Raw genomic sequence first — 25,667 nt, forward strand, 5'->3', positions numbered from 1 at the left:
AGTTGCTATTAATTAGATTTTACCTTATGGTTTTCAGAAACTCATGAGCAAAACATGTCCATTCAAGTGGCTCTTTCCATTTCTGCTGTAGTTCACTGGGGCTGATCACAGGAACATTTTCAGTCACTTGTTTTTTAACATTAATGGAAAGAGCAAAACAGTCTATGGTGCTACAAGAATGTTAACAGGGGATGCTTATTGCTTCAAATCACATTACAGTCCATGAAAGTTTATTTTTATACAAGTTCTTTTATTTTTTTGTATAAAACTTTCCAATCAATGGAAAATTTTAAAACTTGGTAATAGACTACAATTTATTTTCTTTCCACAAGATGAGACAAAGCCGAGTTATTAATGCTTGATTAACAACTGATGCTTTTTAAATTTTCCACAAGAAATATGGTGTGAAGAAACCTGTGCTATTTGGTTACATTATATGACAGTTTGAACAGCATAATTTCAAGCGACACTATCCATCTTTAAACTTTTTACTACACCATCAATAGTTGGTTCCTGTAAACACAAACTATACTTTAACATGGAATTAACATCTTATAGTTCGGAAATTTTATACAGAAATTGGAAGTGAAAAATAAAACCAACATTAGTCAAACTAATAAGAATCATGTATATCCATAAAGTATAAGGAATCAACATATTTATACACTAAAGTAACTGACATTTAATTAGGAAAATCTTTATTTGTAAAAAAACAAAACAAAACAAAAAACACAAAAGCATAACACCAAGCAGTGAAATTTTTGAGTTTTGTTTACATTTCATGTGACATCACATTTATTAAGAAATCTGTATCATAACCCCCTTTTGACAACTAAGTGATGTAAAAATATTCCTATAATGTTAATTAAGCTAACAAATTAATAAAACAAAACTCTTCTCCTACACCATAACTTAAAGTTTATTTATCTTGGTTAGTAACTGAAATCACTTTTAACTTTACAGTTTGAACATTGTATCATAAGAATATATAGGCACATATTTAGGTGTTCTTCAACTACTGGCTAGTGCTTTTATACAGCATTATAGCATAATATATACTATCTTTTTCATAAGCACTTGAATCTTTATAACACTGTGGTAGAGAGACAGTAATTAATACAACTCAAATTAGATATGGACTTCATCTGCAATTTTAACATTTTACAGCTAAAAACTCTGATTAGTTTACCATTACTGCAATAACTGGTGAGATGGAGTACAATTTTAATGGGCAACATGTAAAGTTCAGTCATTAGTTTTGAATGATCTGCCCAATTTCACAGCTTTGAAAACTGGCATACATTAATAAAGATGTGCTGCTATATCATGAGTTAAAGCAACATGATTTATTAATAGGCACCTATATAACATTAAACAGGTTTATTATTACTATTTTTAAAACAGTTTTTATAAATTTCACTATTGTTCTATGATATAGCATAAAAGGTGGAAGCAAGGAAACAATACGAGAATAACTAAATCAATAACAAAATATAAGTATAAAGAACTTACATATTCATTTCTGTTGAATATGTGTAGTTCATGGTGTAACACGTTAATTTAGCATCCTGAGAAACTGCTAGTGATTGACTGTCTAAATGTTTTATTTAAAAAGCAATTCAATACTCAAGTAAATTTCCAACGAGAGAGGATATGGGAGACAAAAATGTTTACAATGAATTTTTATCTGATTTGCATTATGATAACAGGCAATTGGTTACAAAAAATTGGTAAGAGTTTGCAATTTTTCTGCAAGTTCTTCCTTCTTCCGTGTGATGGCAGCTTCTGACTCGACAAAAGTCAGTTTGTTCATTTTTCCAGATATCAGTTTCTCAACTAGTGTCATATGATGGTGAAATTGTTCTTTCAAGTTACGATCAAGGCGCTGCAGCTCTGACACCTGAGTAGATTGATGAAGAAATTATGTTACTGTATAAAAACAAGCATTTAGAAGTAATTTTGCAAGAAAACTAAAACACACATTAAAAGTTTTTAGGAGTTAAACTTTGATGGTTTATTACACACAATTTTAAATTATAGCTTTTAAAAGACATTCAATTAAACCATGTACCTTTTCAAAGTTTTTAACAGTCAGTGGCTATTTATGACTGTTATTTATTTACAAGGAGTTTACAACTGTTATAGTACTTTGAAGATCACTGGATCTTTATTGTACGTAACATTCCAATCCAAAACACAATGCTTGCATAACAACAACACAAAGTAAGCTATATACTTTTAACTCCAGATAGGTGTCATTGATATACCCCAATTGGATAAAGCTTTAAAAAAAACTTAATAAATAATATCTATTTTTGGTTTAAAAAAATAGTATAATTTGAGTTTAACTGAACTCTTGCTCTGGAGATACTTTTTTGAAACAAAAAAATTTTAAAAATTATTTTTGTTGAAACAGTCAATTTTAACTCAACTGATCTCCATTAAAATATTTATTTTTCCAACTAAAGTAGTCATCTCGAAGCTATGAATCTTAAAAAATGAAGCATAAATTGTCAAAAATTTATCAATGATCTGAGACCTGATCTTGTAAAATGGCATCAGATTAGGTTAAGTAACAATACTTTTGCTAAGTATATTCTAAGTCTAGATTAATTTATATCTAATAGTTTTGTTTTTCTATAAATAACAAGTTCTTTTATTCAAGAACATTGTTTGAATATGTTACACTTAACAGTATTCAATAAATAAGGATTTTAGTCATCAGAACATTTTGTTGATGTTTACTATATTTGCTAAAACTAAGTTGACTGTTGTCTTGTCATTAAAGAAAGTTTTTATACCTTCCAAATAAATATAATTGAACACTAAAAACATTTTAAGGAATTAATAAATTAAGCATCTTTACTTTTAAGAGAATAGATTTATTGAAAACTTCTTAAATCCAGATATTTTTACCATAATTTACAGATATATAGATGATTTAATTAGTATAAATACTCCTGAATTGTTATTAACACTATTTATCCAGTAGAATTAGAAAGTGAAAATACTTCAGTATCTAATGCAGAAGCACATTTTTTAGATTTAGAAATTAAAATAATTGATAAGGACATAAGTGTAAATATTTAGATAAAAGAAAATATTTTGCCTTTCCAATACATGGTTTACCTTCTTTTAATAATAATGTACCATACGCTTTTGTTATAAGCATTATAACTTTGCAATTATTCAGATATTGTAAAATTTGTAATAAATTACAATATTTTATCAGTAATGTTGAAATACTAATATAAAATTAATAGTTGATGGATTTAATGAAGAAACTTTAAATGCAATTATTAAACTATTCTGTAACAAATAAGAATGTATTAACTAAATATAAATAAATAAAAATTAAAAAAACATTTACTAAAAATTTCTAATAACTATTTTTAGTTGTGAATAAGGTCATTCAACAACCTGGCACTACTTTATGCAGATGTACACCTCACCACATATTAAGACTTGTTTAGAGCATGTTAGTTACAGTATACTTAATGAATGGTGGTTGGGAGTTGTACTAGTCAATTTAGATAACTGGATGAACTCTTCATACTAATATAATTCATTTATTGAGCTACCAATTAGTGCTTTTCTACCATCATGGGAGCAGGAATGCTATCATCAAGAGGCAAGTTTATTTGACTTACTTCACCCCAAATGGTAGTTCCTTATTTTTACTTTTCAATTATTTTCTTCTTCTTCTTTACTTTGGAGAGTGGTCACCTTTTCACAATTGTCTGCAGGCAGTAAAGAGTGATATAGATGTGGGCTTCTTGAGCACCCACATCTTGCTCTTCTAATTTCTGTTTGTTTACTTTATTCTATTTCTTTGTGTGAGACTAGCAAATGGAGGTTAACACTGATATGTGGTGTATCCCTAATGCAATGTGGATCCTACTTTCACAGTCACCTCCAAAACCTTGGGTACATTTTATATCCCACATTATAGCTTGTATCCTGGGATCCTTTCAAATAGTGCAACACTTATTTTATTTTTGTTTCAACTTGTTTTTGGTTATGACAAACTAATATAATTAGTCAGAGGTTTGGATATGCTGTTTCTAATGCAGTCCTTCCTTTTGATTTTGTTTTAACTTACTTAACTCTATCAGTGTTAATATTCTCTAAATATATATATAAAATTATAAACCAACATATTTACTCAAAGCTCTTTTAACACCATTATATACAGATAAAAAGAGATTTCAATTGTTGGTTAATGTTGGAATTAAAAGATGGCTCATTTACAGCATCAAATACCTCAGGTTTTCATTTAGACTGAACACTTTCAAACACCATCTGTGAAATATATTCAAAACTAAAATTCTGAACAAGCTCAAAAAAAGCAAGTTTAAAGGTTTTATTTTGTATGTCTTTGTTAAGAGATGACCTTTTTGATAACTTATGTGTAAAGGAATAGTAGTCATCTACACTCTATTTGTAAGGTGAGCCAATTTAATGACTATTGGTTAAGATGTTCAGGAAAGCCATTTAGCACTTTTCTTTTAAAAGAAAATTGTCATACACATTCTGAAACCAGATAATAATACACAGGTTCCAGTTCTTGCACAAACCATTTCATGTAATACAGGTAGTAAGTGAAAATCCTATCACAGTTCCATTAGAAATTAGTAACTATTTCTTTTCCAAATAAAAAAAGAACTAGACAAAGGTTTTAATGAGCAACATTACTGAACACAGAGTTAGGTTTAGAATGGTAAAGTTGTGGCTCTGAATGACTGAGATGACTTTTGGTTACAGGTACTTCAAAACATATGGAAATAATAAAAAAAAAAAAAATTGCTCAAAATGTTTAGATCCATAACTAACAAATTTGTAATCTTGTTACTCTTGAAGTTCTTAATAATCACTTCATTTCTGTTAGGTGAAGGTTTCAACAAGGTAGCTAGGCGCTTTGCAGTGTTATCAAATGGATAATGATAAAACTTAAAATGAGTTAAAGTACCATTCTTAAAATGTTTTTGGGCAAATTTTAACAATGTTGTGTTTTCTGATGTGCAGTTTTAATTTATTGTCAAAGACAAATTTACTTTTTTTTTAAATTTTAAATCTTGATAGTTTGTCTTTTTAAATTTTGTTTTGATATTTCTTTAATTCTTTTGTAACAAAAATTAGAAAAATTTTCTTGTGAGTTACTTTTATATCCATCTCTATAACTATACTTTTTCTTTGATATAGGGAGAGAATATAACATTGTAACAGACCAGTAGTAGATTCAGGGGAGCTGGCAAGTAGGAGCAATTTATCCCTTCACCAGACTGACAAGCTTTGCCACCCCCTTTCAAAAGAATGATGTGTCCCTTTATAAGGGTCATGCTGTTTATCAAAATGCAGCTTTGAGTTGCATTTATACTTGATTTTTATGGGAAAATATCAGATACCAAGCAACCTAGCAATCCATATCAAATGATTTACAAAAGCAATAAAATATTTTCAAGCCTGTTAAAAAGTATTTGTGGTGGCATGTTCCTTGGACACCTCTTGTGAACTCAGACCTAAGGATGATGATGTATGGTACCAACAGGGGAATGGTCATTATGGAAGTGGAAATTTAGGAACCAAAAACTTTAATTGTAATCAAGCAGACAAGACTGCAGTCTAAAATGAGTAAAAAAAATATCTACAGATGAATTTTACTTGTACGTAATTTAGTAAGTTCACACATTGAATAAGCCAATTAAGTAACAATACTGCTTAGTGACACTATGCTAGACCAAGTTTACAAGTGAAATATACTTGCATGTGTACATTTTTCTTTTTCTTTTTTAAGTAGCTTAAGTAACAATAAATGTAATGTTTTGATAACTCAAGCTGTGTTTAGGGTTCATTTTGTTTTGCACATAAAGTACTTTGTTATTATTCACCTCCTTTGAAGCTGAAATGGGTGCAATATCTAAGATATAGTAGCAACTGTCATCAATATTTTGCTAACATATAATTTCCAACATCTTAACTTACAACAGTATTACATGACCATTTTGGTCTTAGGTGCCATTTTGATAAAAAGGAACCCCATATATGAGCTCCACATGTCATCCAAAGGTTGCCCCATGTTCACCAAAATGCTATATTATAAGACATAACAAGTGTGCTTTCCCTAATGAAACCTGGTAGAAATAAGGTAGAGAAGCCTTTTCTTTATTGCTGAATTAGAAGAAAAGCCAGTTCTTACAGAGGGGAATTTGAATCTGGAATGATCTTATACTAAACAGATTTGTCAAAAAATAAAGGAAACAATATGATACACCCTCTTTTTAAAACATGCATGTTTTTGGAGAAAGAAGCTGTGCAAGATTTAAATTAACAAAAAATCTCACTTTAGACACTATAGACATTTTTTTAGTTCCTTAGTTCATGAAATGTTTGTTGTTGTTCCTTAGACACATTTTGTTCTTACTTGGAGGTTTATTTCACAATAGGGTTTATGATTCCATTATTAGTTAGGTGTCTCCGAGATAATTATTGTCAGCAACCTGGTATACAAGTAATAACACAGTATGAAAATGTCAGGGAGTCACTGCATAGGCTATACCCTTATTAAGTAAGGATCATGTGACACCAAACCAGTTTTTTGTCTAAGATTTATAATGTTCAAATTTGTTGTCTTTGTTTCATTATTATTATGTTTCTTGCACTTTGATACAAGTTTAAAACAAATCAATGCTTTTATGAAACAAGTGATATTTAGCTGCCTTACATTTCACTTACCTGTACATTGCAACCATTTATATCCTATTTAAGTTAAATAATCACGATAATGTGCTTGATAAACAGAAATTGTCTTTCATTTAAAAGAAAGAAATTTCACTGAATTACAGTTACTATTGAAAAGGAAAAACAGCAAAAAGAAACTTTACATAACAATATTTGTTAACCAAATCTATTTCTAAGAACCATATTAAGGTATTTGTTTGTTCTCAACCATTCAGACATTGTTAGCAAAATACATGCACACATACACATGCAACAAGTTAATTCACGATGATAAGAAACCCACTTGAAGTAAAAATAGTTAACCCAAAGATGACCTAAGAAGGGAGCAGGATCAGGTACTGAAATAGCAACTAAGATTACACAAATTAGTAGATATTACTTAATGTCACTCAGAAAATAGAAACTTATAATATTTACCAATGAAGAGATAGTGTACAATATTTACATTTACAGCCAACTAGCTTAAGTATGTGCTCATGAAAGATGATGCTTCTGTCACCATCTTGATAATGTGTTACACAATGAGTAAGAGGATTCTTTAAAATAGAAGGTAAACTAAAAAGTTATATATACATTTACCTACCACCCTTACAGCTTAGAAGGAAATGATAGCTTAAATATTATGTTTTAAAACATTTATCTTGATTACCAAATTTATATCAGGATGGAACTTAACAACAAAAGAGGGAATAATTTCTTTGTTAATTGCATCTATTTTTTAAGTCAAAGGCCATATCAATGATGATGTTTGTTTTTTCAGCTCTTCAAACACTGTTACCCTGACTGACAGATAACATCATTATGAAAGGTCAGGTTCCAGGTCACAAAGAAACCTTTGTCAAAAATTGCCCCCTTTTTTTTTTTAATGATATAACCAGAAATGATGACTACATCAACTGGCAAAATAAAATATCCAAGAAAATATTAAAATATTATATTAGTAAATATAAATAAGGTTGAAACTTGCCACATATATAAAACAGAACTTACTGATCAACACTGAAAGAAAAAAAGAAGAGGAAATTCATTTATTTGTGTACTACACAGAAACTGAAATATTTAATGCCAATTTAGTGCATTTGATTTAAAGAAACAGAAAGAAGTGATGGAGTATTTAAAAATTTAACAAATTAATACTATTATCAGCATAATAAGCAAAAATTATAATATTAATAATGAAATAAATACCTTTTCTACCAACTCAGAACCATCTTGTTTCATCTTACTTAGAGCTTCTGCAATAGCCTGCACTTCATTCTTATGATCAGAGTTCAGTTTCTTAACTGTAACCTGATAGGAAGCATTGTCCTTATTAACTTTGTATTTCATCAGTGCTGCATCATATTGAAAATAAATGTCACTCAGTTTGTCCTGATGTTTCAGTATTCGTTCCACAAGACCAGAAGCATGTAGTCTGTTTTCCCGTTGTGGATCCTGAAGAAGAAAATAATTTTTTTGTTTTAGTAAATTTAGTTTAACACCTAGCAATCAATAAGTTGTTTGGTGTTAGTAACACTATAGAGTTGAAATTTCCAATGCAAAATTAGAAATTTGTATAAATTTTAACAGCCAAACCCTTAATAAATACTTAAGCCATACAACCTTCAACAAAAACAAGTTTTGATAGTGAACAATTAACTCCAATTATAGATGTTAGCAGAACATCTGGTTTTGGATATAGAAGTAATATATTTGGTTAAGGTAACATTTCTTTTAGTGAGTTTATGTGATAACAGTTCAATTTCTCTGAGCAGAGCTTACTTATAAATTCCATCATTACAAGAATAGATTTTTCTGGCAAATATGAAATAAATACTCTACACACTTTTAGGTATGTTCACCAGAATAATCCCTCAGTTACAAACAAATGTTTATGCATATTTTCTAAACCTCAATTCTCATAGAAAACACAGTAAACCTGTCAACTTTCACAGTTGAATATAATTTTATAAACTTTATCTACTACACAAAGCTTAAGTGCACAATATTTTCATTATTCTCAAGAACTTAGGCTATAATTACAGCAATACTAGTTCCAATGTTTCTGAGTTTTATATGCTCACATATATTCATACATATTGAACTCTAAAAAGTTGGTGATCTATTTTTTGACCAGTAATATTACTCTGATGGAAAATATGCTATGTAAAAGGCAATGATTGTTACCTAATAAAAGAAAATCCATCTACTCCATTCAGCTACAACATCAGTATACAGATGTGTTGTGTTATTATATGGCAGAATTATTAACATCAGGTTGGTTTAACTTTTTATTTTCCAATATACTTTCCAACAAATTTAGGCAGACAAAGTACCATATTCAAGCTTCTTCACTGTCATTAAATCATAAATATACAGAAAGTGTACAGAGCACACATAGCACATCTAGGGACAAGTTATGCAACTATTTTGTATGGTACTAATCAATGCACAATTCATTCAGAAAATTTTAATCTGAAAATATATTTCTGATAGATACTATGCACAAAGAATAGCTAGCTTCCTCACAAATCTGCCTAAGATACTTGTATGCCACTAGCTTTCATGAACTTGGAGACAATAACTCATCTTCTTGCACAGAAAACCTGCCTTCCTCAAGTGCCTATCCAAGAAATTAACCTTAAAGCAACTCCTAATTAATTTCAGATAAACTGCACTGGTGCAAAATAATATTATGCAAATATAAACAGTATACAGTATACAGGAAAAAAAATTCTAAAAAAGTAAAAAAAAATGTGTTGTTTACAGGCAAGACTTCTTAGACATGTGCAGAAATTATTTTACTTTGTGCCTTTTACTAAACAAGTGTTGCTAAGTTACAAAATACCACTTGTACTATATTTTTGTTAGAAATTAATGAAACTGTTAGAATTAATATTTTAGTTAAATTTAATATGCAGGTGCAAGTTCAACACCAACAAAGTGCTCACTATCCTGAATCAGGTTATGCCTAATGCATAAGATTGTAAATATAGTAAAATATTTAATTATTGATAAATTGCACAACAAGCTGGACAAAATTAAAGCCAGATGTTTGAAGTCAAAACACAGTTAAAAAAATATGAACATCAAAGGTGAGAACCAATTTTGTTCTTTCATGAAGTATATCCTAATCACATGTCCATATCATGTATTTTTTTTTCCTGGTTTTAAATTGATTTATACAACATATATTTCTCAATCACTCTCCATGTATATTATCAATTAATCTATGTCAAGAAAACAGGTTTATTTTTGATACCTACAAACAAGAATACTACTCAACCACAACATGACACAGACTGAAGTTTTCTTACAAGTATAATGATGAACAGTTACTAAAAGATCTTAAAAATCCGTACTTGCACTTTGTTAAAAGATTAATATAAGTAAAAACTGGTGGAAACAATAATCCTACAATTACAAACTTTAAAAAACATACGATATTACCCATGAAATTGTGAAGTCCAACCTCACATAAATAATGACCAGGATAAACAATAAGTAAAGGGCAATCACCACCAAAAGTGGTTCTTGCAACATCAAAATTTTCTGAAACTTGTAGTGAATCTGTAAAACAAGAAGTTATAATTAGATATGCTAATACCAATGTTTGTTGTAACAGTTTAAGAAATTTCAACAGAGAAATAAATGATTAGAAAAACCTACGTCCAGTTATATCCTTAAAACTTCCAAAAACTTTTGCTCTGTATTTTAATTTCTTTCATGTACAACTAGTTCCAGTTTGATACTGTAGTCCTTGGTATTTTATACAACAGAATATCAGTGAGCATATATTTTAAACAAATCTGTTACCAGTATTTTAAGCTTTATTTGAATAACTATTAATATACAAAATTGGGAAGGTTACAAATAAACAGAGAAGATACACGTATGCAACCACTGGTGTTACAGTCACAGTTATTATTTGTAATTTAAAATATATATTAGCTAAGTACAACATGCATCGTAGAATGTAATTCAATGGAAATAATAGTACTCTTTTAGTCATTTAGCAAAGAACAGTTGTTTTTGTCACCATTATATATGTACACGGTTTGACAGAACTTGGACAGCCTAAAATACAGTCTATATAAATATTTTTAATTCATTATAAATCATTGCATTAAATACATTAAGCAGTGAGGTTAAGTGATTGAGTGGTTAATTTTTTTTAAAACAAATAAACCAACAAATAACTTGAACAACAACTACAAGAATGGACAGCAATATAAAAGTTTTTCATATAATATTTCTACATATGGTGATTCAAACCTTTGGGCTACTTTATCTAAATCATACAAAATATATGTAGTGAAATAATACTGTCACTTGTGTAACCTGGACTACTATACCCATGTTTATTTTTTATTTTTGTTCACAACTTATATGTCACATTGCCAAAAAAAATAATAAAGAAAAGCTGTTATAGCACTAATGTGAATTCAACTGACTGATGAAATATTTTGTAGGGATTTAGACATTTTTGCAATAATGTTAGTAAAAATTATCTTTACTTTCTGCATAATAAACTTATTTCATCAAACTTTTCACCATTGTAACTTCATCAAGACTAGTAGTACAAGAACTCTGATGACCTCCAAATATCTCCTATAGTTTATATGTACCTTTCTGTCAAAGCCATCTTGAGAAAAAACTGTCATAAACATTACCCACTGCAAATGAAGCAGTCTTACAGTCAGTAACTGTCAGCTTGTTTCCTGTTTTGATCAACCCCTCCTTGATTCTTATAAAATCATGTCATGATTACTGAACAAAGAAATAGCAGTTATGATTAGAAATGTGAAAAAAACGTACAAGGTACATATATAAATTCTAAACTCAATCTTACCTCAAAGTCTTGAATATGCTGTTCAACTAGATTTGATTTTTCAAGTACTATGACAGGCCTACCAATGGTATCAAGGTACGTGAAATGAAGCTGATCTGATTTTCGTTGAACTTGGTATGATAATTTTAGTTGGATGTCTCTGAGTATAGGAGGAAAAATTAGAAAATTCATTTTTTATAGAGATTTATTTGCAAATAAGGAGAAAAAAAATTAAGCTTATTTTTAGCACATCTTATTGCCAGCATTTTAACCAAATCTGAAAAAAAAGATTGCACCCAAAAAGCATGCTGCAAATATATTGCACATTAGCTCATTTACATAAATTTAAATGTCATATGATATCACATATACACTCAGACTTTCAGACATCTTGACTGCCAAGAAGTTACAATGCTCTGAAAGTTCATACACACAAGTTTGACAGAGAGCATAGATTTTATAGAACTGTGACAATGTTAAGCATGGAAACATATTTGTATTTTCATTAATACATTTCTGGCAATGTTTGGCATTTTCTTAAGTGAAGTATCAATGTTTGCCATTTTTAATTTCAATGTAAGTACTGGTTGAATTGCAGATAAGCATGTATTGTGCCAATCAAATAATTTCTATCATTCAAACCTAGTAAATAATAGGGGAGGGAGCTAAAATGTAATTATATTGATTAACCTGCAGAAGTAATGGATTAGAAACATAAATTTACTTTTAAAATTATCTACTTTTATGTAGACCTAGTTACAGCTTAAAGCAAGGCCCAGCATATATTTTCAAATCTAGGAGCCAGCCCCCAAAATCAGGAGACAGGAGAGTTATGTATACTTATTTGCTTTCACTGCAACTAGTGCATATTAATGAGAATGATATCAATAAATAACATCCACATGATAGTACTACTTGAACTAACAGCCTTTGCTCCCATTTAAGTCGTAGAAACAAAGTTTGACTTAGAATTCACAGATTGCAAAAATACTTCTGTACTTCCAAGAGTCCAGAGCAGCAGTCCTAGATTTGAGCTCTGTTTAGCATAACCCTCTGCACAAATAAAACAGGAGCAAATGCTAAGCACAACAGTCTTCTACAATAAAGAACTTCAGCAGAAATGGAAGTAAACTATTCTGTGTAAAGAATCTTTTCACCAAAATTATAAACAGAGATCACATTGATACATGAAGTCATACTGAGTGTGTTCAACTCAATTACTTTGAAATTTGATAGATGAGAAAAAAACATAGAAAATACAAACATCTTGATACAGCTATACTGAGGAAAAGAATAAAGACATTTGAAAATGAACGTAGAAAGAGTACGTGAGTAAAAAGGCATGTTGCATTCCTATTGGTGGAGGGTTTAGCTGCATAATACATCATATTGTAGTAGCACAAATTCACGAGTTTTTATATGAATTTTATGTGGGGATTTTCACAAGGCAGGTTGCAATCAAGTCTCTCAGGCAGATAAGTGCAACTTCAAAAGAAAAATAGGTATAAATGTACTGAGATAAATGATCATATTGGAATACTGGCTTTGACCATGAAACCAATACAGACAATAATTTAAATATGCTCTTTCTATTGGTCATAGACATCCAATAGCAATGTCAGACAGAATTACAGACATTTCTTAAAAGACAGAGGATATGGAAGGGATGTGTGTCATGTAGGTTGAACAAATATACTGATATCCCAGGAAAGTAAGAATAGGTTGAACTTCAAATTCTGGTTGTCAATATCTATAGTACGTGTTTGTAATTGTTTAAATATTCTAACGCCCTGAAAAAAGAAGACAAATCTAAATGACAAGTAGAGAACCATGTCACCACGTGACAAAGAGAAGCAGTTTAGGAATTTATTGAGAAATTTACTTCTGAAATTAAAACTGAGTTAATATAAAAATATAAATTATAACTATGTTTTGAAGCCAAAGTTAATTTAATTAAATTTGGATGCAACCCTGCAAAAAAACAACAAAAAGACCCTCCTATTATGTACACAAGGTTAAGTAAGTGCTAAAGAAATTACTAATAGACTGACAAAGATTTTATACAATCTATTATCAGGCTATTGCGATCTGCCATTTTAATATTTACACATTCTTGTATCCCCATATGAGATTTACTTTAAATCTTTTTTCAATGAATAAATAATTCTGAAACTTACTTCACTCCCTCTGGTAGGATGATTTTCACTTCAGCATGATCTATCACACTATCATCAAACACATGATCAACAAATCGCATCTTCAGAACATAGTAGTCTCCTTTAAAAGATTATTGTAATTAACATTGTATTATTAGTTAAACTGATGGATTTAAACCAAAGTCAAGTAAACAAGATAATCCTTAAAACAGAGAAAATTAACTTGTCTTGAGACTGCATTTGTTTAATAACACAAAGTATTTAACATGCTCTACAATTTACCAGTAAGATAAATTACATATAAGCCTAAATGTACAATTATATGTCTTAAGCCTATTCTAATATTTTAGAACAGCTTATACACACATGCCACTAATCTATGATTTAAAACTTTAAACCTACTATTTTCATTTACCAATCTTACTAAATCTAGTTAATATTTTATTATTCAACCAAAGAAGTCACAACAAGTGATACACGTAAATATTACACATCATAAAACACATATCAAAAGATAGCATCTTCAGAACGTAGTAATCACCCTTTAAAATGTAATTGTTGTTATTAATATTGCATTACTGGTTTTACAGATCAAGGCCATAATAGTTATAAAGCAAATAATTTGTATTACTAAACTATGTTCTATTCAGGAGAAACAAACAAATTAGTATTAGCACTTACACTTCAATGTTGAGTCCTGGAGATCTAAACACTTGGGAATAAAATAGAGACCCACATACATAAAACATTAACAAATTTTATTTAGTCATTTCCTACTTTGCATGAAGCTTTCACTGACTTTTCCTGCTATACATTTTTTTTATTAGTAGCACACAATTTTCAAAAAAGGTGTCATGTTCAAGTGAAATTGCCATGTGATGATTTTCATAAAATTGGACAGAATACATCTATCCACAAGAAAATATGAAACAGCATGGATATTAAAATGTCATATCTAAGAAGAATGCAGACATGATATTTCAATTCTATTTCAAACTAGATGATGGAGGTGAATAGAATTAGAAGAGAAACATGAAGATAAATTCAGTAGTTAATGAAGTATGCATTTTAAAGTAATTTTCTCTCATCTTAAAATTTCTGTCAAAACAATGAAATAATTTTACAAAGGAAAGTTTACAGTTTCAAAATACCCATGTAGGTTTTCTCAAAAATTGATAACAGCAACTGTATATTTTGCAAAATAATCTCATTAAATCTATAATTCATAATTTACTTTTTCTTCACAAAATTGTATGTACAACAACAACAAATAGCTCCCCATAATGCTTGTGACTTACTTTCAAATATTATGAAAGAGACAAACCTGAATTAAACAGATATTCGTAAGTTGGAACATAATAGCCAAGTACATAGTGTGTCTTCCACCCTCCAAACAAGGGAAAACGTGGTCGCAGCTCCAGCTCTACTGAATCATCCAAAACCCGCATGTGGCTGGTAGAAATATTACCAATTTCATCTCTGTAGTAAACATCCATGGCTGATGCTGGTAAAACAGTCTGTTTGATGAAATAATTGCATTATCAGCTATATAAAATACACAATTAGGTGATCAAATCAATTTCACAGCATTCAATTCACTGAAATTACTCTCAGTCTAAGTTAAATTAATTATAAAAAAACTGCAAAATACAAAACTTTTTTTTGAGAAAAAAAGAAGACATCTAAACTAGCAACTATCAATACAAAACATACAATAAAAAAATTACCAGCACTGTAAAATATATGGAGCTTTTCAAATTCATTTTAAAAAATAAAAGAGCAATACATCATATCTATTAAATAAAATTTTTAATTAATACTAACATCATCAAACTTAATGGAGACATGACAGGAACCAAGAAGTAAATGGTGTTTTAATGTTAGGACAACTTGTTTTTATCTATAAAACAAATGAAGTTTGTAAAGATGCTACCTAAGTAGTACATCCTTTTGAGTTATACAACCATTTATTTAAATGAAGACCATTTAAATCACCATAAAACCTATTAAGATAAATTAAAATTTGTTTTAAATACAGTCTTGCTGTGGAAAAAGTAAAGAGAAAAACATAAAACAATGAATTTGTATAAATTACATAATTATTCAAATAAAGAGTTATTGGGTTTGTGAAAAATAGTGTGCTAAATTAATATTAACTTTGATCAAAGCAAGCTACTTACATGTAAATAAAAATCAACCCTGTAGTATGTAAGTACAGTTAATCAGATACACTGTTCTTACATACTTACTTACAGATAAATTGCACTGTTTCACCCAGTTTTACCTTAGTTGTTAGCATGTATTTCCAGTCAAAATCTCAATAATATCTCAAGGTTTAGCCAGATTAAGGTATTTAGTTAATTCTAAGTCCATGTAATATGATAAAAATATAAACTAATCTTATAATAAAAGTAAAATAATAAAAACATTTAAAATGATAAGATAAATACTATGAATATTCTGACATTGTTGATAACATTAAGCCCATTTTAGAGAATCAATACTTCCTGTATTTCCATATGTACTTGATGCATTTACAAAAAAAATTAGACAAATTTCAAGAAAATATTACAAGTATGTTGTATTAAAAAAATATTAGAATTTTTAATAATACTTCTACTAAAGATTTGTCTCTGAATTTACTCTAGTTAGTCTAATTAAGACCCTGACTAGCCTAAATAGCTACAACCTCATTACAGTTTATATCTATATTTAATGTTATTGTTTTATTGCTTATTGCATCATGTCCAACTATTAAACCTCCATTAAAGAAACCTATGTTATCCAGAGTAAGTATATCTTGAATTACAGTAAACAAAATATTCAGTCATGTATTTCATCAGCAGCTTGCTGCATACCTCACAGAGAAATACTTTTAAGTTTTTCCATTATGTTTTCTTACCTAACCAAATGAGTTCCTAAATTTTACATTTGAGTACAATGTATAAAAAACAAATTTTGCACTTATGCCAATTTTGTTAATCTCAAATCACAAAGAAATTCAGTCTTATTATTCTTTACAAAGATCTTACACCTACATAAAATCTTTTCTTAAATTTTAAATATAAATTAAGAACACAAAATATCAACATGCAAAAAAAAACACAATGACTTGAAACTATTATTATTTACTAGCTTTCTAAGCTGCAAGTGGATTAAAATAATTCCTTTATTGGTCAAGATGACACTAACAACAGTGTAAGATATAAAAGATTGTTTTGTGTATTATAAATTTTTTTTGCATTTATAATTCATTGATGTCAAGGCAATTGAATGTTGTGTTTGTAATTCACTGATGCTGAGGCAATGGAGATTTCTAGAAGGCCCAAATGACAAATGTACAAAAAATAGTGACTAAATGAGTGGAAACAGAAAAATTAGTCGTGAAAGAAATGACAGGTCAGAAAAAAGTTCAACAAAGTTAATCAGTGTGGGAGTGAAAGTCCTAACAATTGATATATTAGAGTTAGATCAACAATGTTGATAGAGATAAGGAGACTAAACTGTCATATCAAAGGGTATTTTAAAGTAATTGAATGCAAACAAGTAGACTTTGACAGAAGGCAGACAATTATTTGGAGTATGTAAATAGCAGACTACTTTTTTGAAATTCAAGTTATAACTACAGTAACTGAACAACAGACTAAGTGAATTATACACTACTTCTGTTTCAATAAAAAGAAAGAAAAATAGCCTGGCTTGTCAACTGAATTCTAAAGCAATTGATTAGCCCAAGCAGACTTTTGACAATAAGAAAACTGTACAGTGTTTAAGATACAACTATGATCTCCACAATGCAATGTTTTTGTACAAATGTTTAACTTGTTTTGAATACATACACATCATATTGAACAAACATGTGGGGTGCATGCTGCTCATTTGTTTAATTTTTTGCCAAGAAGTCAGGGAGGCCCACCATAGAAGACTCCTTAGCCTAACACACACATTCAAACTTGCTATATATACTATTAAAAAGTATGTATTCTGTCAAATAGCAAACTATTAAATTGATGCAGAACAACTCAAAATACATCATGAATATGACGTAACCTCATATGAAGATCAGTAAACTGAAATCTCCTTCTATTGGTTATAAATATTTAAAAATTAAATATTAAAAAGAATTAATAACTATTAGCTACAAAATTAGTTTCAGTCTTAGCAATTGCTATACAATATTTTATGGCCAATTTGAAGTAAACAAATGTTACGTGACATATGGAAAGCGTTAGTTGATAGTTTATGTTTGCCTATTGCCAATTAAAGGCTTCTACTTGTACTTTCTAACAGTATAAATATATACTTTGTTGTTGTTGTTGGGTTAGGATTCTTCTACAGTAGGTATCTATGGCTTGTTGGTGTAAATTCAAGAATAAATGAACAGATGCACTCAACTTGTTAAAAAAAAAACACTATATCCACGAGCGTGTGTGTACATATCCAAACTAGTTAAAATGCACGTACAACAAATTCTTTACATTATATATGTCACAGGCATATCATAAATACTACAAAGTGTTCTTCTTGTTAAAGGTCCACGTAGGCCTATTCATTCACTTTACAATTTTACTTAACATGCCAAACTCTCTTTTTATATTTTGATCCCATGAGTATTCGATGTATAATTCAATTAGAATTGTAGTGCAAGTTACAAAAATCATATACTGCTCTCCCAGTATTCATTTGGTCCCCATACTTCATAATATTGTCTGTTCCTTTTGTCACAGTGCACCTAGGTTGGTTTAAATCTTCTTCTATACTGTTAGTCTTACTCTCACGTATCAAATATTAGGCCTGTATTAATCGTTAGGTTTATCACTTCAACAGCAGCTTTGTTCCGAATTTAATCTTGGCTATGACTTCAATCTCTTCTGCTATTAACTGTGTGCTGTTTTTGCTTCTTGCACACCATACGTTTATCATTGAAATGTCTTCCCACCTTCTAGAAATGTCTATATTCTCAACACCAGTGTATCGCACAAGACATTCAAATCTCTAACAATGAATTATGAACATAGCATTTAACAATTGTCTTCTTTTAACTCTCTCTCTTATTGGTTTGGTGTTTTATGGTGCAAAGCAACTTGGCTATCAGCACCAAAAATTCAGTAAAAAGTTAAAATTAAAGAAAAAATAAAATTAAAATTCATAAAAGGAAATTTAGGTGAAACAAAACAAAGTTTAATTTTTGAATTAAAAACAAAAATACATTAAATTCAATTTTTATATATAGTCTACAGCAGTAAGAGAAAACTACAGTGATAGAAGTTGTAAAGGATTTTCTGTAGCATAATTGTAATTATTATAATTCACCACGAAGACTAACAGGTAAGTTCAAAGACCACTGTTAGTCACCTGAAGTTGGCCTTTCCAGTCCTGGTTCAGAGTTATTTGATATCATGGCCATTTTCAGAAAGTAAAGTAATAAAAGTTTTAAAAGACTTGTAGCAAAACTTTTATTATAACTCACCAGGATCACAAACAGGTAGTTCAAACATCAGCATTAGACACCTGATGTTGGCCTTTCTGGTCCTGGTTTCGAGTTATTTGATGTTATGGTCAGTTTCTAATTTCAAATTGAGCTAGTTGTACTTTGATTCTTAAAAGGAAATCACATTAAAAAAGGTCTAAAGTATAAATTAAAAAAAAACAACAACAAAAACTTAAATAGCATTAAAAAGATTAATGGCCTATAAAAAACTAAAAACATTTCTAAGGTAAACAGTGTCACCATCGCCAATTACACTAACGCCTTGGATAAACCTCAGGACAAAACATGTTTAAAATGGTGCCTTCATTGAGAGCCATAATAATGGCAAGACAGTAAAATGTGACTTATTGTGACCTGAGTGTTACACAGACAACACACTGATGCATCAGTCCCAGTTGAAAGAAAACGAGTTAGAAAACTGTGACTTACGCATAGTCTAGTTAGAACAACTTCCTCTTTCTGATGCTTATGGAAGTGAGATGGCCAAAGTCCAATAGAGAGTTTTATTTGGAAAAGCTTGTTTTCACATTGCTCACTCCAAATCCATTGCCACCTGGCACGGAGCCAAGCCTTGAATACAGGACCATAGTCCATGTATGGAACAGGCACAGCAGTGATAGTGCCATAGCAGACAGATTTAGCTGCAGTGTCGACGAGTCCGTTTCCACAAATTCCAATGTAGCCCAGTATCCAGAGAAACTGGATAGAAGTAGATGTTAAAGAGAAATAGGCCAATTCGTTTTGAATATCGGCGAGAACAGGGTGAGAACTAATATGAAGCAATTCCAGGGCCAATAGAGAACTAAGTGAGTCAGTATAAATGGTGCAATTTGAGTACTGCTTAGCTTCTATGTGATCCAGGGCAAGAGAAATGGTGTACAGTTCAGCAGTGAACACAGAAGCTGTTGCGATTTTGTGCACAACCACCAAACCACAACAAACCATGGCAGAGCCCACAGAGTTATCTGATTTCAAACCATCTATACAAATAGGAATGGAAGGATGGTTCCAAAAATGTTCAGCAAATAACAGACGGTATTTCTAATCAGGAGTATCTGTATTTCTCAGACGACTTAAAGAGAAGTCACATTTGGGGACTGTAATAAGCCATGGTGGTATGGGCTCACCAGTGGATACAGCAATGTTATCCAAGGACAGATCCAATTCATCCAACTGCACCTGGATAACATGGAGGCCAAAAGGAGCAATGACATATAGCCCGTTCTGAAGAAGCATGGTCCACCGAGGAAGGAAAACACAGCCCCAGGTGGGATGCTGTGGTAAGGATCGAAGTTTCTAGGTGTACAGTAAAGATAGTTGAAAACAGCAGAAACATGGAGGAAGTTCATGAGACTCTGAGTATAAGCCCTGAAATGGGGAAGCGCAGATAGCCCTGGTGCAAAGCTGAAGTCCCTGATGATGAACAGGGTCCAGTATCTTCTAACCATGGAACATAAATCCACTCCCCAAGTGGTGGAAGAAAGAACATGCAGGATGCTCAGTGCTCTTGTACATTTTACCAGAAACTGCTTGATGTGTGGTACAATGATAAGCCCCAAAAACTTTGTCTTAGGGACCACAGGTAGCACAACTTCACTGATATGGAGTTCAGGATCAGGGTGAATACCCTCTTAACAACAAAAGTGCACGTAAACAGTTTTAGAAAGAGAGAAGTGGTCCACTTCAGTAAACGATTGAGGGCAGTCTGTAGATGCCACTCAATATACTTCATGTTCGACGACTGACATGAGATGTGAAAGTTGTCGACAAACAACCAATTTGCAATAGTAAGAGGGAGTTGTTCAGTGATGGCATTAATATTTATACTGAAAAGTGTGACACTCAAAACACAGCCCTGAGGGCCTCCAAGTTCCTGAAGAAAAGAACGAGAAAGTGTCGAACGCACACAAACTTGGAATCAACTGTCCATTAAAATTTTTTTAATAAAAATGGGCAAATGACCATGTAACCTACATAAATGGAGGTTTGCAAAATGCCATACATCCATGCTGTATCATAAGTCTTCTCAATGTCAAAGAATACTGATACAAGATGTTGTCATTTGAGAAAGGCTTCTCTGAATGACATTTCAAGTTGAATCAGGTTGTCCATGGTGGAGCACTGTCATTGGAGCCCACACTGTGTGGGTTAGGAGAAGTTTGTTTTTCATTTGAGGAACCAAATAAGACAAGGTTCAACCATCCCCTTTAAGGTCCATCAGAAATAGCTCAACAAAGCAACTGGACAGTAGTTTGAAGAATCTTGGGATCCTTTCCAGACTTACAGAATGGAAGGACAATAGCCCAGTGCCAGGTATCAGGAAAAACATTCTTCTACCACATCCATTTAAAAACAATCAGAAGAATAGCAAGAGAAGCAGCATTTCATAGTGTACATCATCAGGTCTGACCAACGTACTGACATCCTGTCCCATATGACTTTGGAACATGAAATAGAAGATATGTTGGTATTGAACTTAATCCAAGATTATTTCTGGCTTTGATGTCTTACCCACCGAGCACGTGCAGAGCCTGCTGGAAAGCGATGCAGTTAGAGAGTGCAAGATACCTGCAAAAAGTATCGAAGGCCAGTTTTTGAGATTTCCATGCCATGTGGCAGGCAGGATTCCACCACGGACGAATATATTATGGAAAACATGTCGAGGTTTCAGGAATACATTGAACAGCTGCCTGTATAATAGTCAGTTACTGCTGCCACAAAGTTGTCTATTGATGGCTTACAAGATAATGGCAGGATCAAGTTCTGTAAGAGCAGTAAAAGAGGGCCAGTTTGTTTGACCCAGCTTCCATGAGTGCACGCGGGTTGGGTGGTATTGACCAGCCTCTCTCAAAATTATAGGATAATGATCACTGCCTTGTGGGTTATTGTCAACTCTCCATGAAAAGTGGGAGAATAGGGAAGGGGAGCAAATTGAGAGATTAATAGCAGTGAAGGACAGACTAGGTGCATGAAAATAAGCTTAAGAACCACTATTCAAAAGAGAAAGATTGTGATTTGAGAGCATACGTTGTATGGAGCAACCCCTCCCATCAATATCAGCACTTCCTCAGAGGGGATTATGTCCATTAAATTCTCCAGGATTAAAAAGAGAGACAGCAACTATTCAATGAGAGCATCAAGGACTGATTGATCAAAGGTCTCTACAAATGACAAGTAGAGAAAACATACAGTGATGATACAACAAAAAAACATGGATGGCTACGTCCTCCAAGGGTATGTCGAGTGGCAAAGACAGGGTGGGCACATGTTGATCAACCAACAGTGCAACCCCTCCATACACTTGTCCATCACACACCTTATCATTTATGAACAAAGAAAACTGCCAAAAGGTGACTGTATTGGCAGGTTTCATAAATGTTTCCAGGTAGGAAACAATCAGTGCTTTGATGTCACCCAGATTAGAATGTAAACCTCGAATGTTCCATTGTATCAAGGTGGCCATTTTTATTTATGTGTAAGTGAATTGGATGGAGAGACCTTCTATTTACAACCACATCTTTTTCTTTACTGTCTTTATTCAAGAGATGTCTGTTGATCTCCATGGCTCCTGTCCTGGATTGATTGGGGAGATCTTTTTCATTGGAAGAGGATTCTAGCAACTGAGGACATGAACGAATGATCATTTTGCATCTTGGGATGAGAGAAGAAGATTTATTTGGGGAAATGCCTGTAGCTGGAACCAAAGGAAATGGACCTTGAAGTTTGCTGGAATGAATGTTAGGGACAGAGATGGGTGTTAATGTTGTTTCATCAACGTTTTCAACCATGAAGGTCAAAAGCTTTTGATATAGTTTGAGAACGATTCTTTTGGAGCACTGAGAGATCAGTCTGCATTCCCACTGTAGTAGTGGAACGAAGTGCAGCAGCATACATCCGAGATGAAGTGGTGGACAGCAACTTTCAAGCCTCAGGGTAAGTAATGTTTTAAATCTTCAAACCATTTAGGGCAAGAAAGAAAGTAGGATGGGTGAGAGCCATTGCAATGGACCCAATGAGGGCCCATTTTAGACTCACAGGCACCGTGGTCATTGCCACCACAATGAGCACACGTCAAGGAACCACAACATGATTTGAGTGACCAAAGAGCTGACACTGGAAACATTCGAGAGGGTTTGGAACGTGTGGTCGTACCCTGCAATTAAGATAACCTGCCTTGATGGTGGCAGGTGGACATGGTGATGTAAATGTTAAAACGAGGACGTTAGTCGGCATCATAATTCCATCTTTGTGTGTAGATATACACCTCACTGCAGAAACTCCTTGGGTTGAAAAACCAGTGAGAATCTCTGACTCAAGGATATTCTTCAAATCCCTCTGAACCATAACTCCTCATGATGAATTCAAAGCAACATGAGGTGTAACCTCAACAGGTATATCCACAATCACCTTTGAATGTAAGAGGAGTTCACTCTGTTGAGATGTGGATGTCTCCACCAATATGTCACCAGAGCGAAGCTTCTTTACTGACTTTGGTGAGCCAGTAAGTACCTATAGTCCAGTGGTTCTCAACCTTTTTTATGCCACACAACCCTCAAAGTAATTATTTATTTAAGAATAAACGTGAGGGTGGCCAAAACAAATTTTTATAAGTAGTTTTTAATGATATGTAAACAAAAATGAAACATTTGGAAGAGAAAACATATTACAACAAACTAAAAGTTGCATAAACCCTAGATGGCCTAGAAAACAATAAACTTTCCTCTATGCATGAAATGAAATTTCTTTGAATTTGAAATGTTCAAATGTTCATAAGCCAATTTAAATTTAATGACTCTTTTGTTCCTGTTTATTTCTTATGAGATTTTCAAAGCATGGCACTTTGTTGCTAATAGCAATGCGCAAGTCTGCCTGTGCACACAAGAGATTTCTAGATTTTGTCTTGATTGACAAAAGGGCACTAAATCCAAACTCACATAAGTATGTCATCGCAAATGGGATGAGCACATTTAGTGCTTTTTCACAAAGTCTTGGAAACATGTCCATTGCCGAACACCAATATTGTTCCAAAGTTTTGCTTTCAAACTGCATTTCAAGAACTCGATTTGTGCGGAGTTCAATAAGATCTTTCTTCAGTTCTTCATCATCCAACATATTATCCAAATTGAAGGAGTATGGATTCATAATCCATTCTTCAAAAGTTTCCAGTTCTCCAAAATATCCATCAAATGACTTTGATAGTATTTTAAATGATCCACAATTTCTTCACACACACATGGAATTAGGGACTCATCCCCACCTACCATTTCTTCAAGTGATGGAAAATTTAAAAGATTCCCTCTTTTAACTCATCAACAACAAACTGTAACTTTCTTTGAAAGCATTTAACTTTTTGCAGCATTTCAATATTTCTATGTTTTTCCCTTGAAGAGATACACTCAGGTCATTCATATGAGTGAAAATATCACTCAAATAGGATAGCATTTGGTTGAATTCTTGTGATTCTATTTCTCCGGACAGATCATAGTCATGTTCCTTCAGAAAAGTTTTGACTTCTTCAAAGAAGCTCTTTAAAACTCTCCCACATGACAGCCAGCAGACTTCTGTGTGGTAAAGCAAAACTGAATGCTCACTTCCAAAATCTTCACAAAGTGACTTGAAGAAGTGGTGGTTCAGAGTGCAACCCCTAATCCAGTTGATGGTCTTCACAGAAGTGTTAAGGACCATTTTCAACTTTGGAGGCAATGTTTTTGACACCAAAGCATGTCAATGAAGAAAACAGTGAGTGCCTTGCAAGTGTGGAATCTCTTGTTTCATTAGTGCAAAAAATCCTGGTTTATTTCCTAGCATAGCAGGGGCACCGTCAGTACACATAGAACCAATAATTTGAATATCTAAATCATATTTTGCAAAGAAGTCCTTCACGCACTGGAAGACATCTTTCCCTTTTGTGGTTGTTTTGAGATCTTCACAGAACAGGAAATCTTCCATTATGGCACCATCATGGACATACTTCACTAGTGCAATGAGCTGACTGCAATTTGCAACATCAGTTGTTTCGTCCAATTGGAGAGAGATTTTCAAGGGACTAGCTCTGATATCTGCGATAACTCGGTCCAAAATGTCCGAACTCAAATCACCAATTCGGTTTTGAATAACATTATTTGATAACGGCACTAATTTAAGCTTGTGTGAGGATTCTTTTCCCAGAACAATTGTTGCCATTTCTAATGCACACAGTTTTATCACCTCTTCTGCAATTGTATGGGGCTTCTTTGATTTCGCTACTTTATACGCCACGTGGTATGAAGCCATCAGCAGTGGTTTGTCAGCAGATATAAAACCTAATTTTGGAAGGGTTGCTTGAGAATCAAAGTGGGCCCTTCTACCTTTCAATGATTCAACATCATGGCCTGCAACAGCTGCTCCATCATGCCAGTTGTTGAAGTGTTCCTGCAGCTTAAATGGCTTCAAATTTGTGTTTGAAAGGACAGCATCACAAAGCATGCACTGG

General features: G+C 32.1%; 1 protein-coding gene across 1 annotated transcript in view; it reads right to left on the bottom strand.

Annotated features, from left to right (window-relative positions):
* Positions 1 to 229: 229 nt before the first annotated feature.
* LOC143237549 (dolichyl-diphosphooligosaccharide--protein glycosyltransferase subunit 1) overlaps positions 230 to 25,667 on the bottom strand; it is a 32,167-nt gene continuing 6,729 nt past the window's right edge. Inside the window, exons 5-10 of the mRNA XM_076476948.1 lie at positions 15,029 to 15,221; positions 13,726 to 13,825; positions 11,570 to 11,708; positions 10,168 to 10,287; positions 7,927 to 8,172; positions 230 to 1,900 (exon numbers count right to left, since the gene is read on the bottom strand). Coding sequence (XP_076333063.1) covers positions 1,718 to 1,900; positions 7,927 to 8,172; positions 10,168 to 10,287; positions 11,570 to 11,708; positions 13,726 to 13,825; positions 15,029 to 15,221 — 981 coding nt within the window. The 3' untranslated portion in view covers positions 230 to 1,717. The remainder of the gene's footprint in view (positions 1,901 to 7,926; positions 8,173 to 10,167; positions 10,288 to 11,569; positions 11,709 to 13,725; positions 13,826 to 15,028; positions 15,222 to 25,667) is intronic.

This window comes from Tachypleus tridentatus, chromosome 13, assembly GCF_004210375.1.
Source record: "Tachypleus tridentatus isolate NWPU-2018 chromosome 13, ASM421037v1, whole genome shotgun sequence".
NCBI classification, from domain to species: domain Eukaryota; kingdom Metazoa; phylum Arthropoda; class Merostomata; order Xiphosura; family Limulidae; genus Tachypleus; species Tachypleus tridentatus.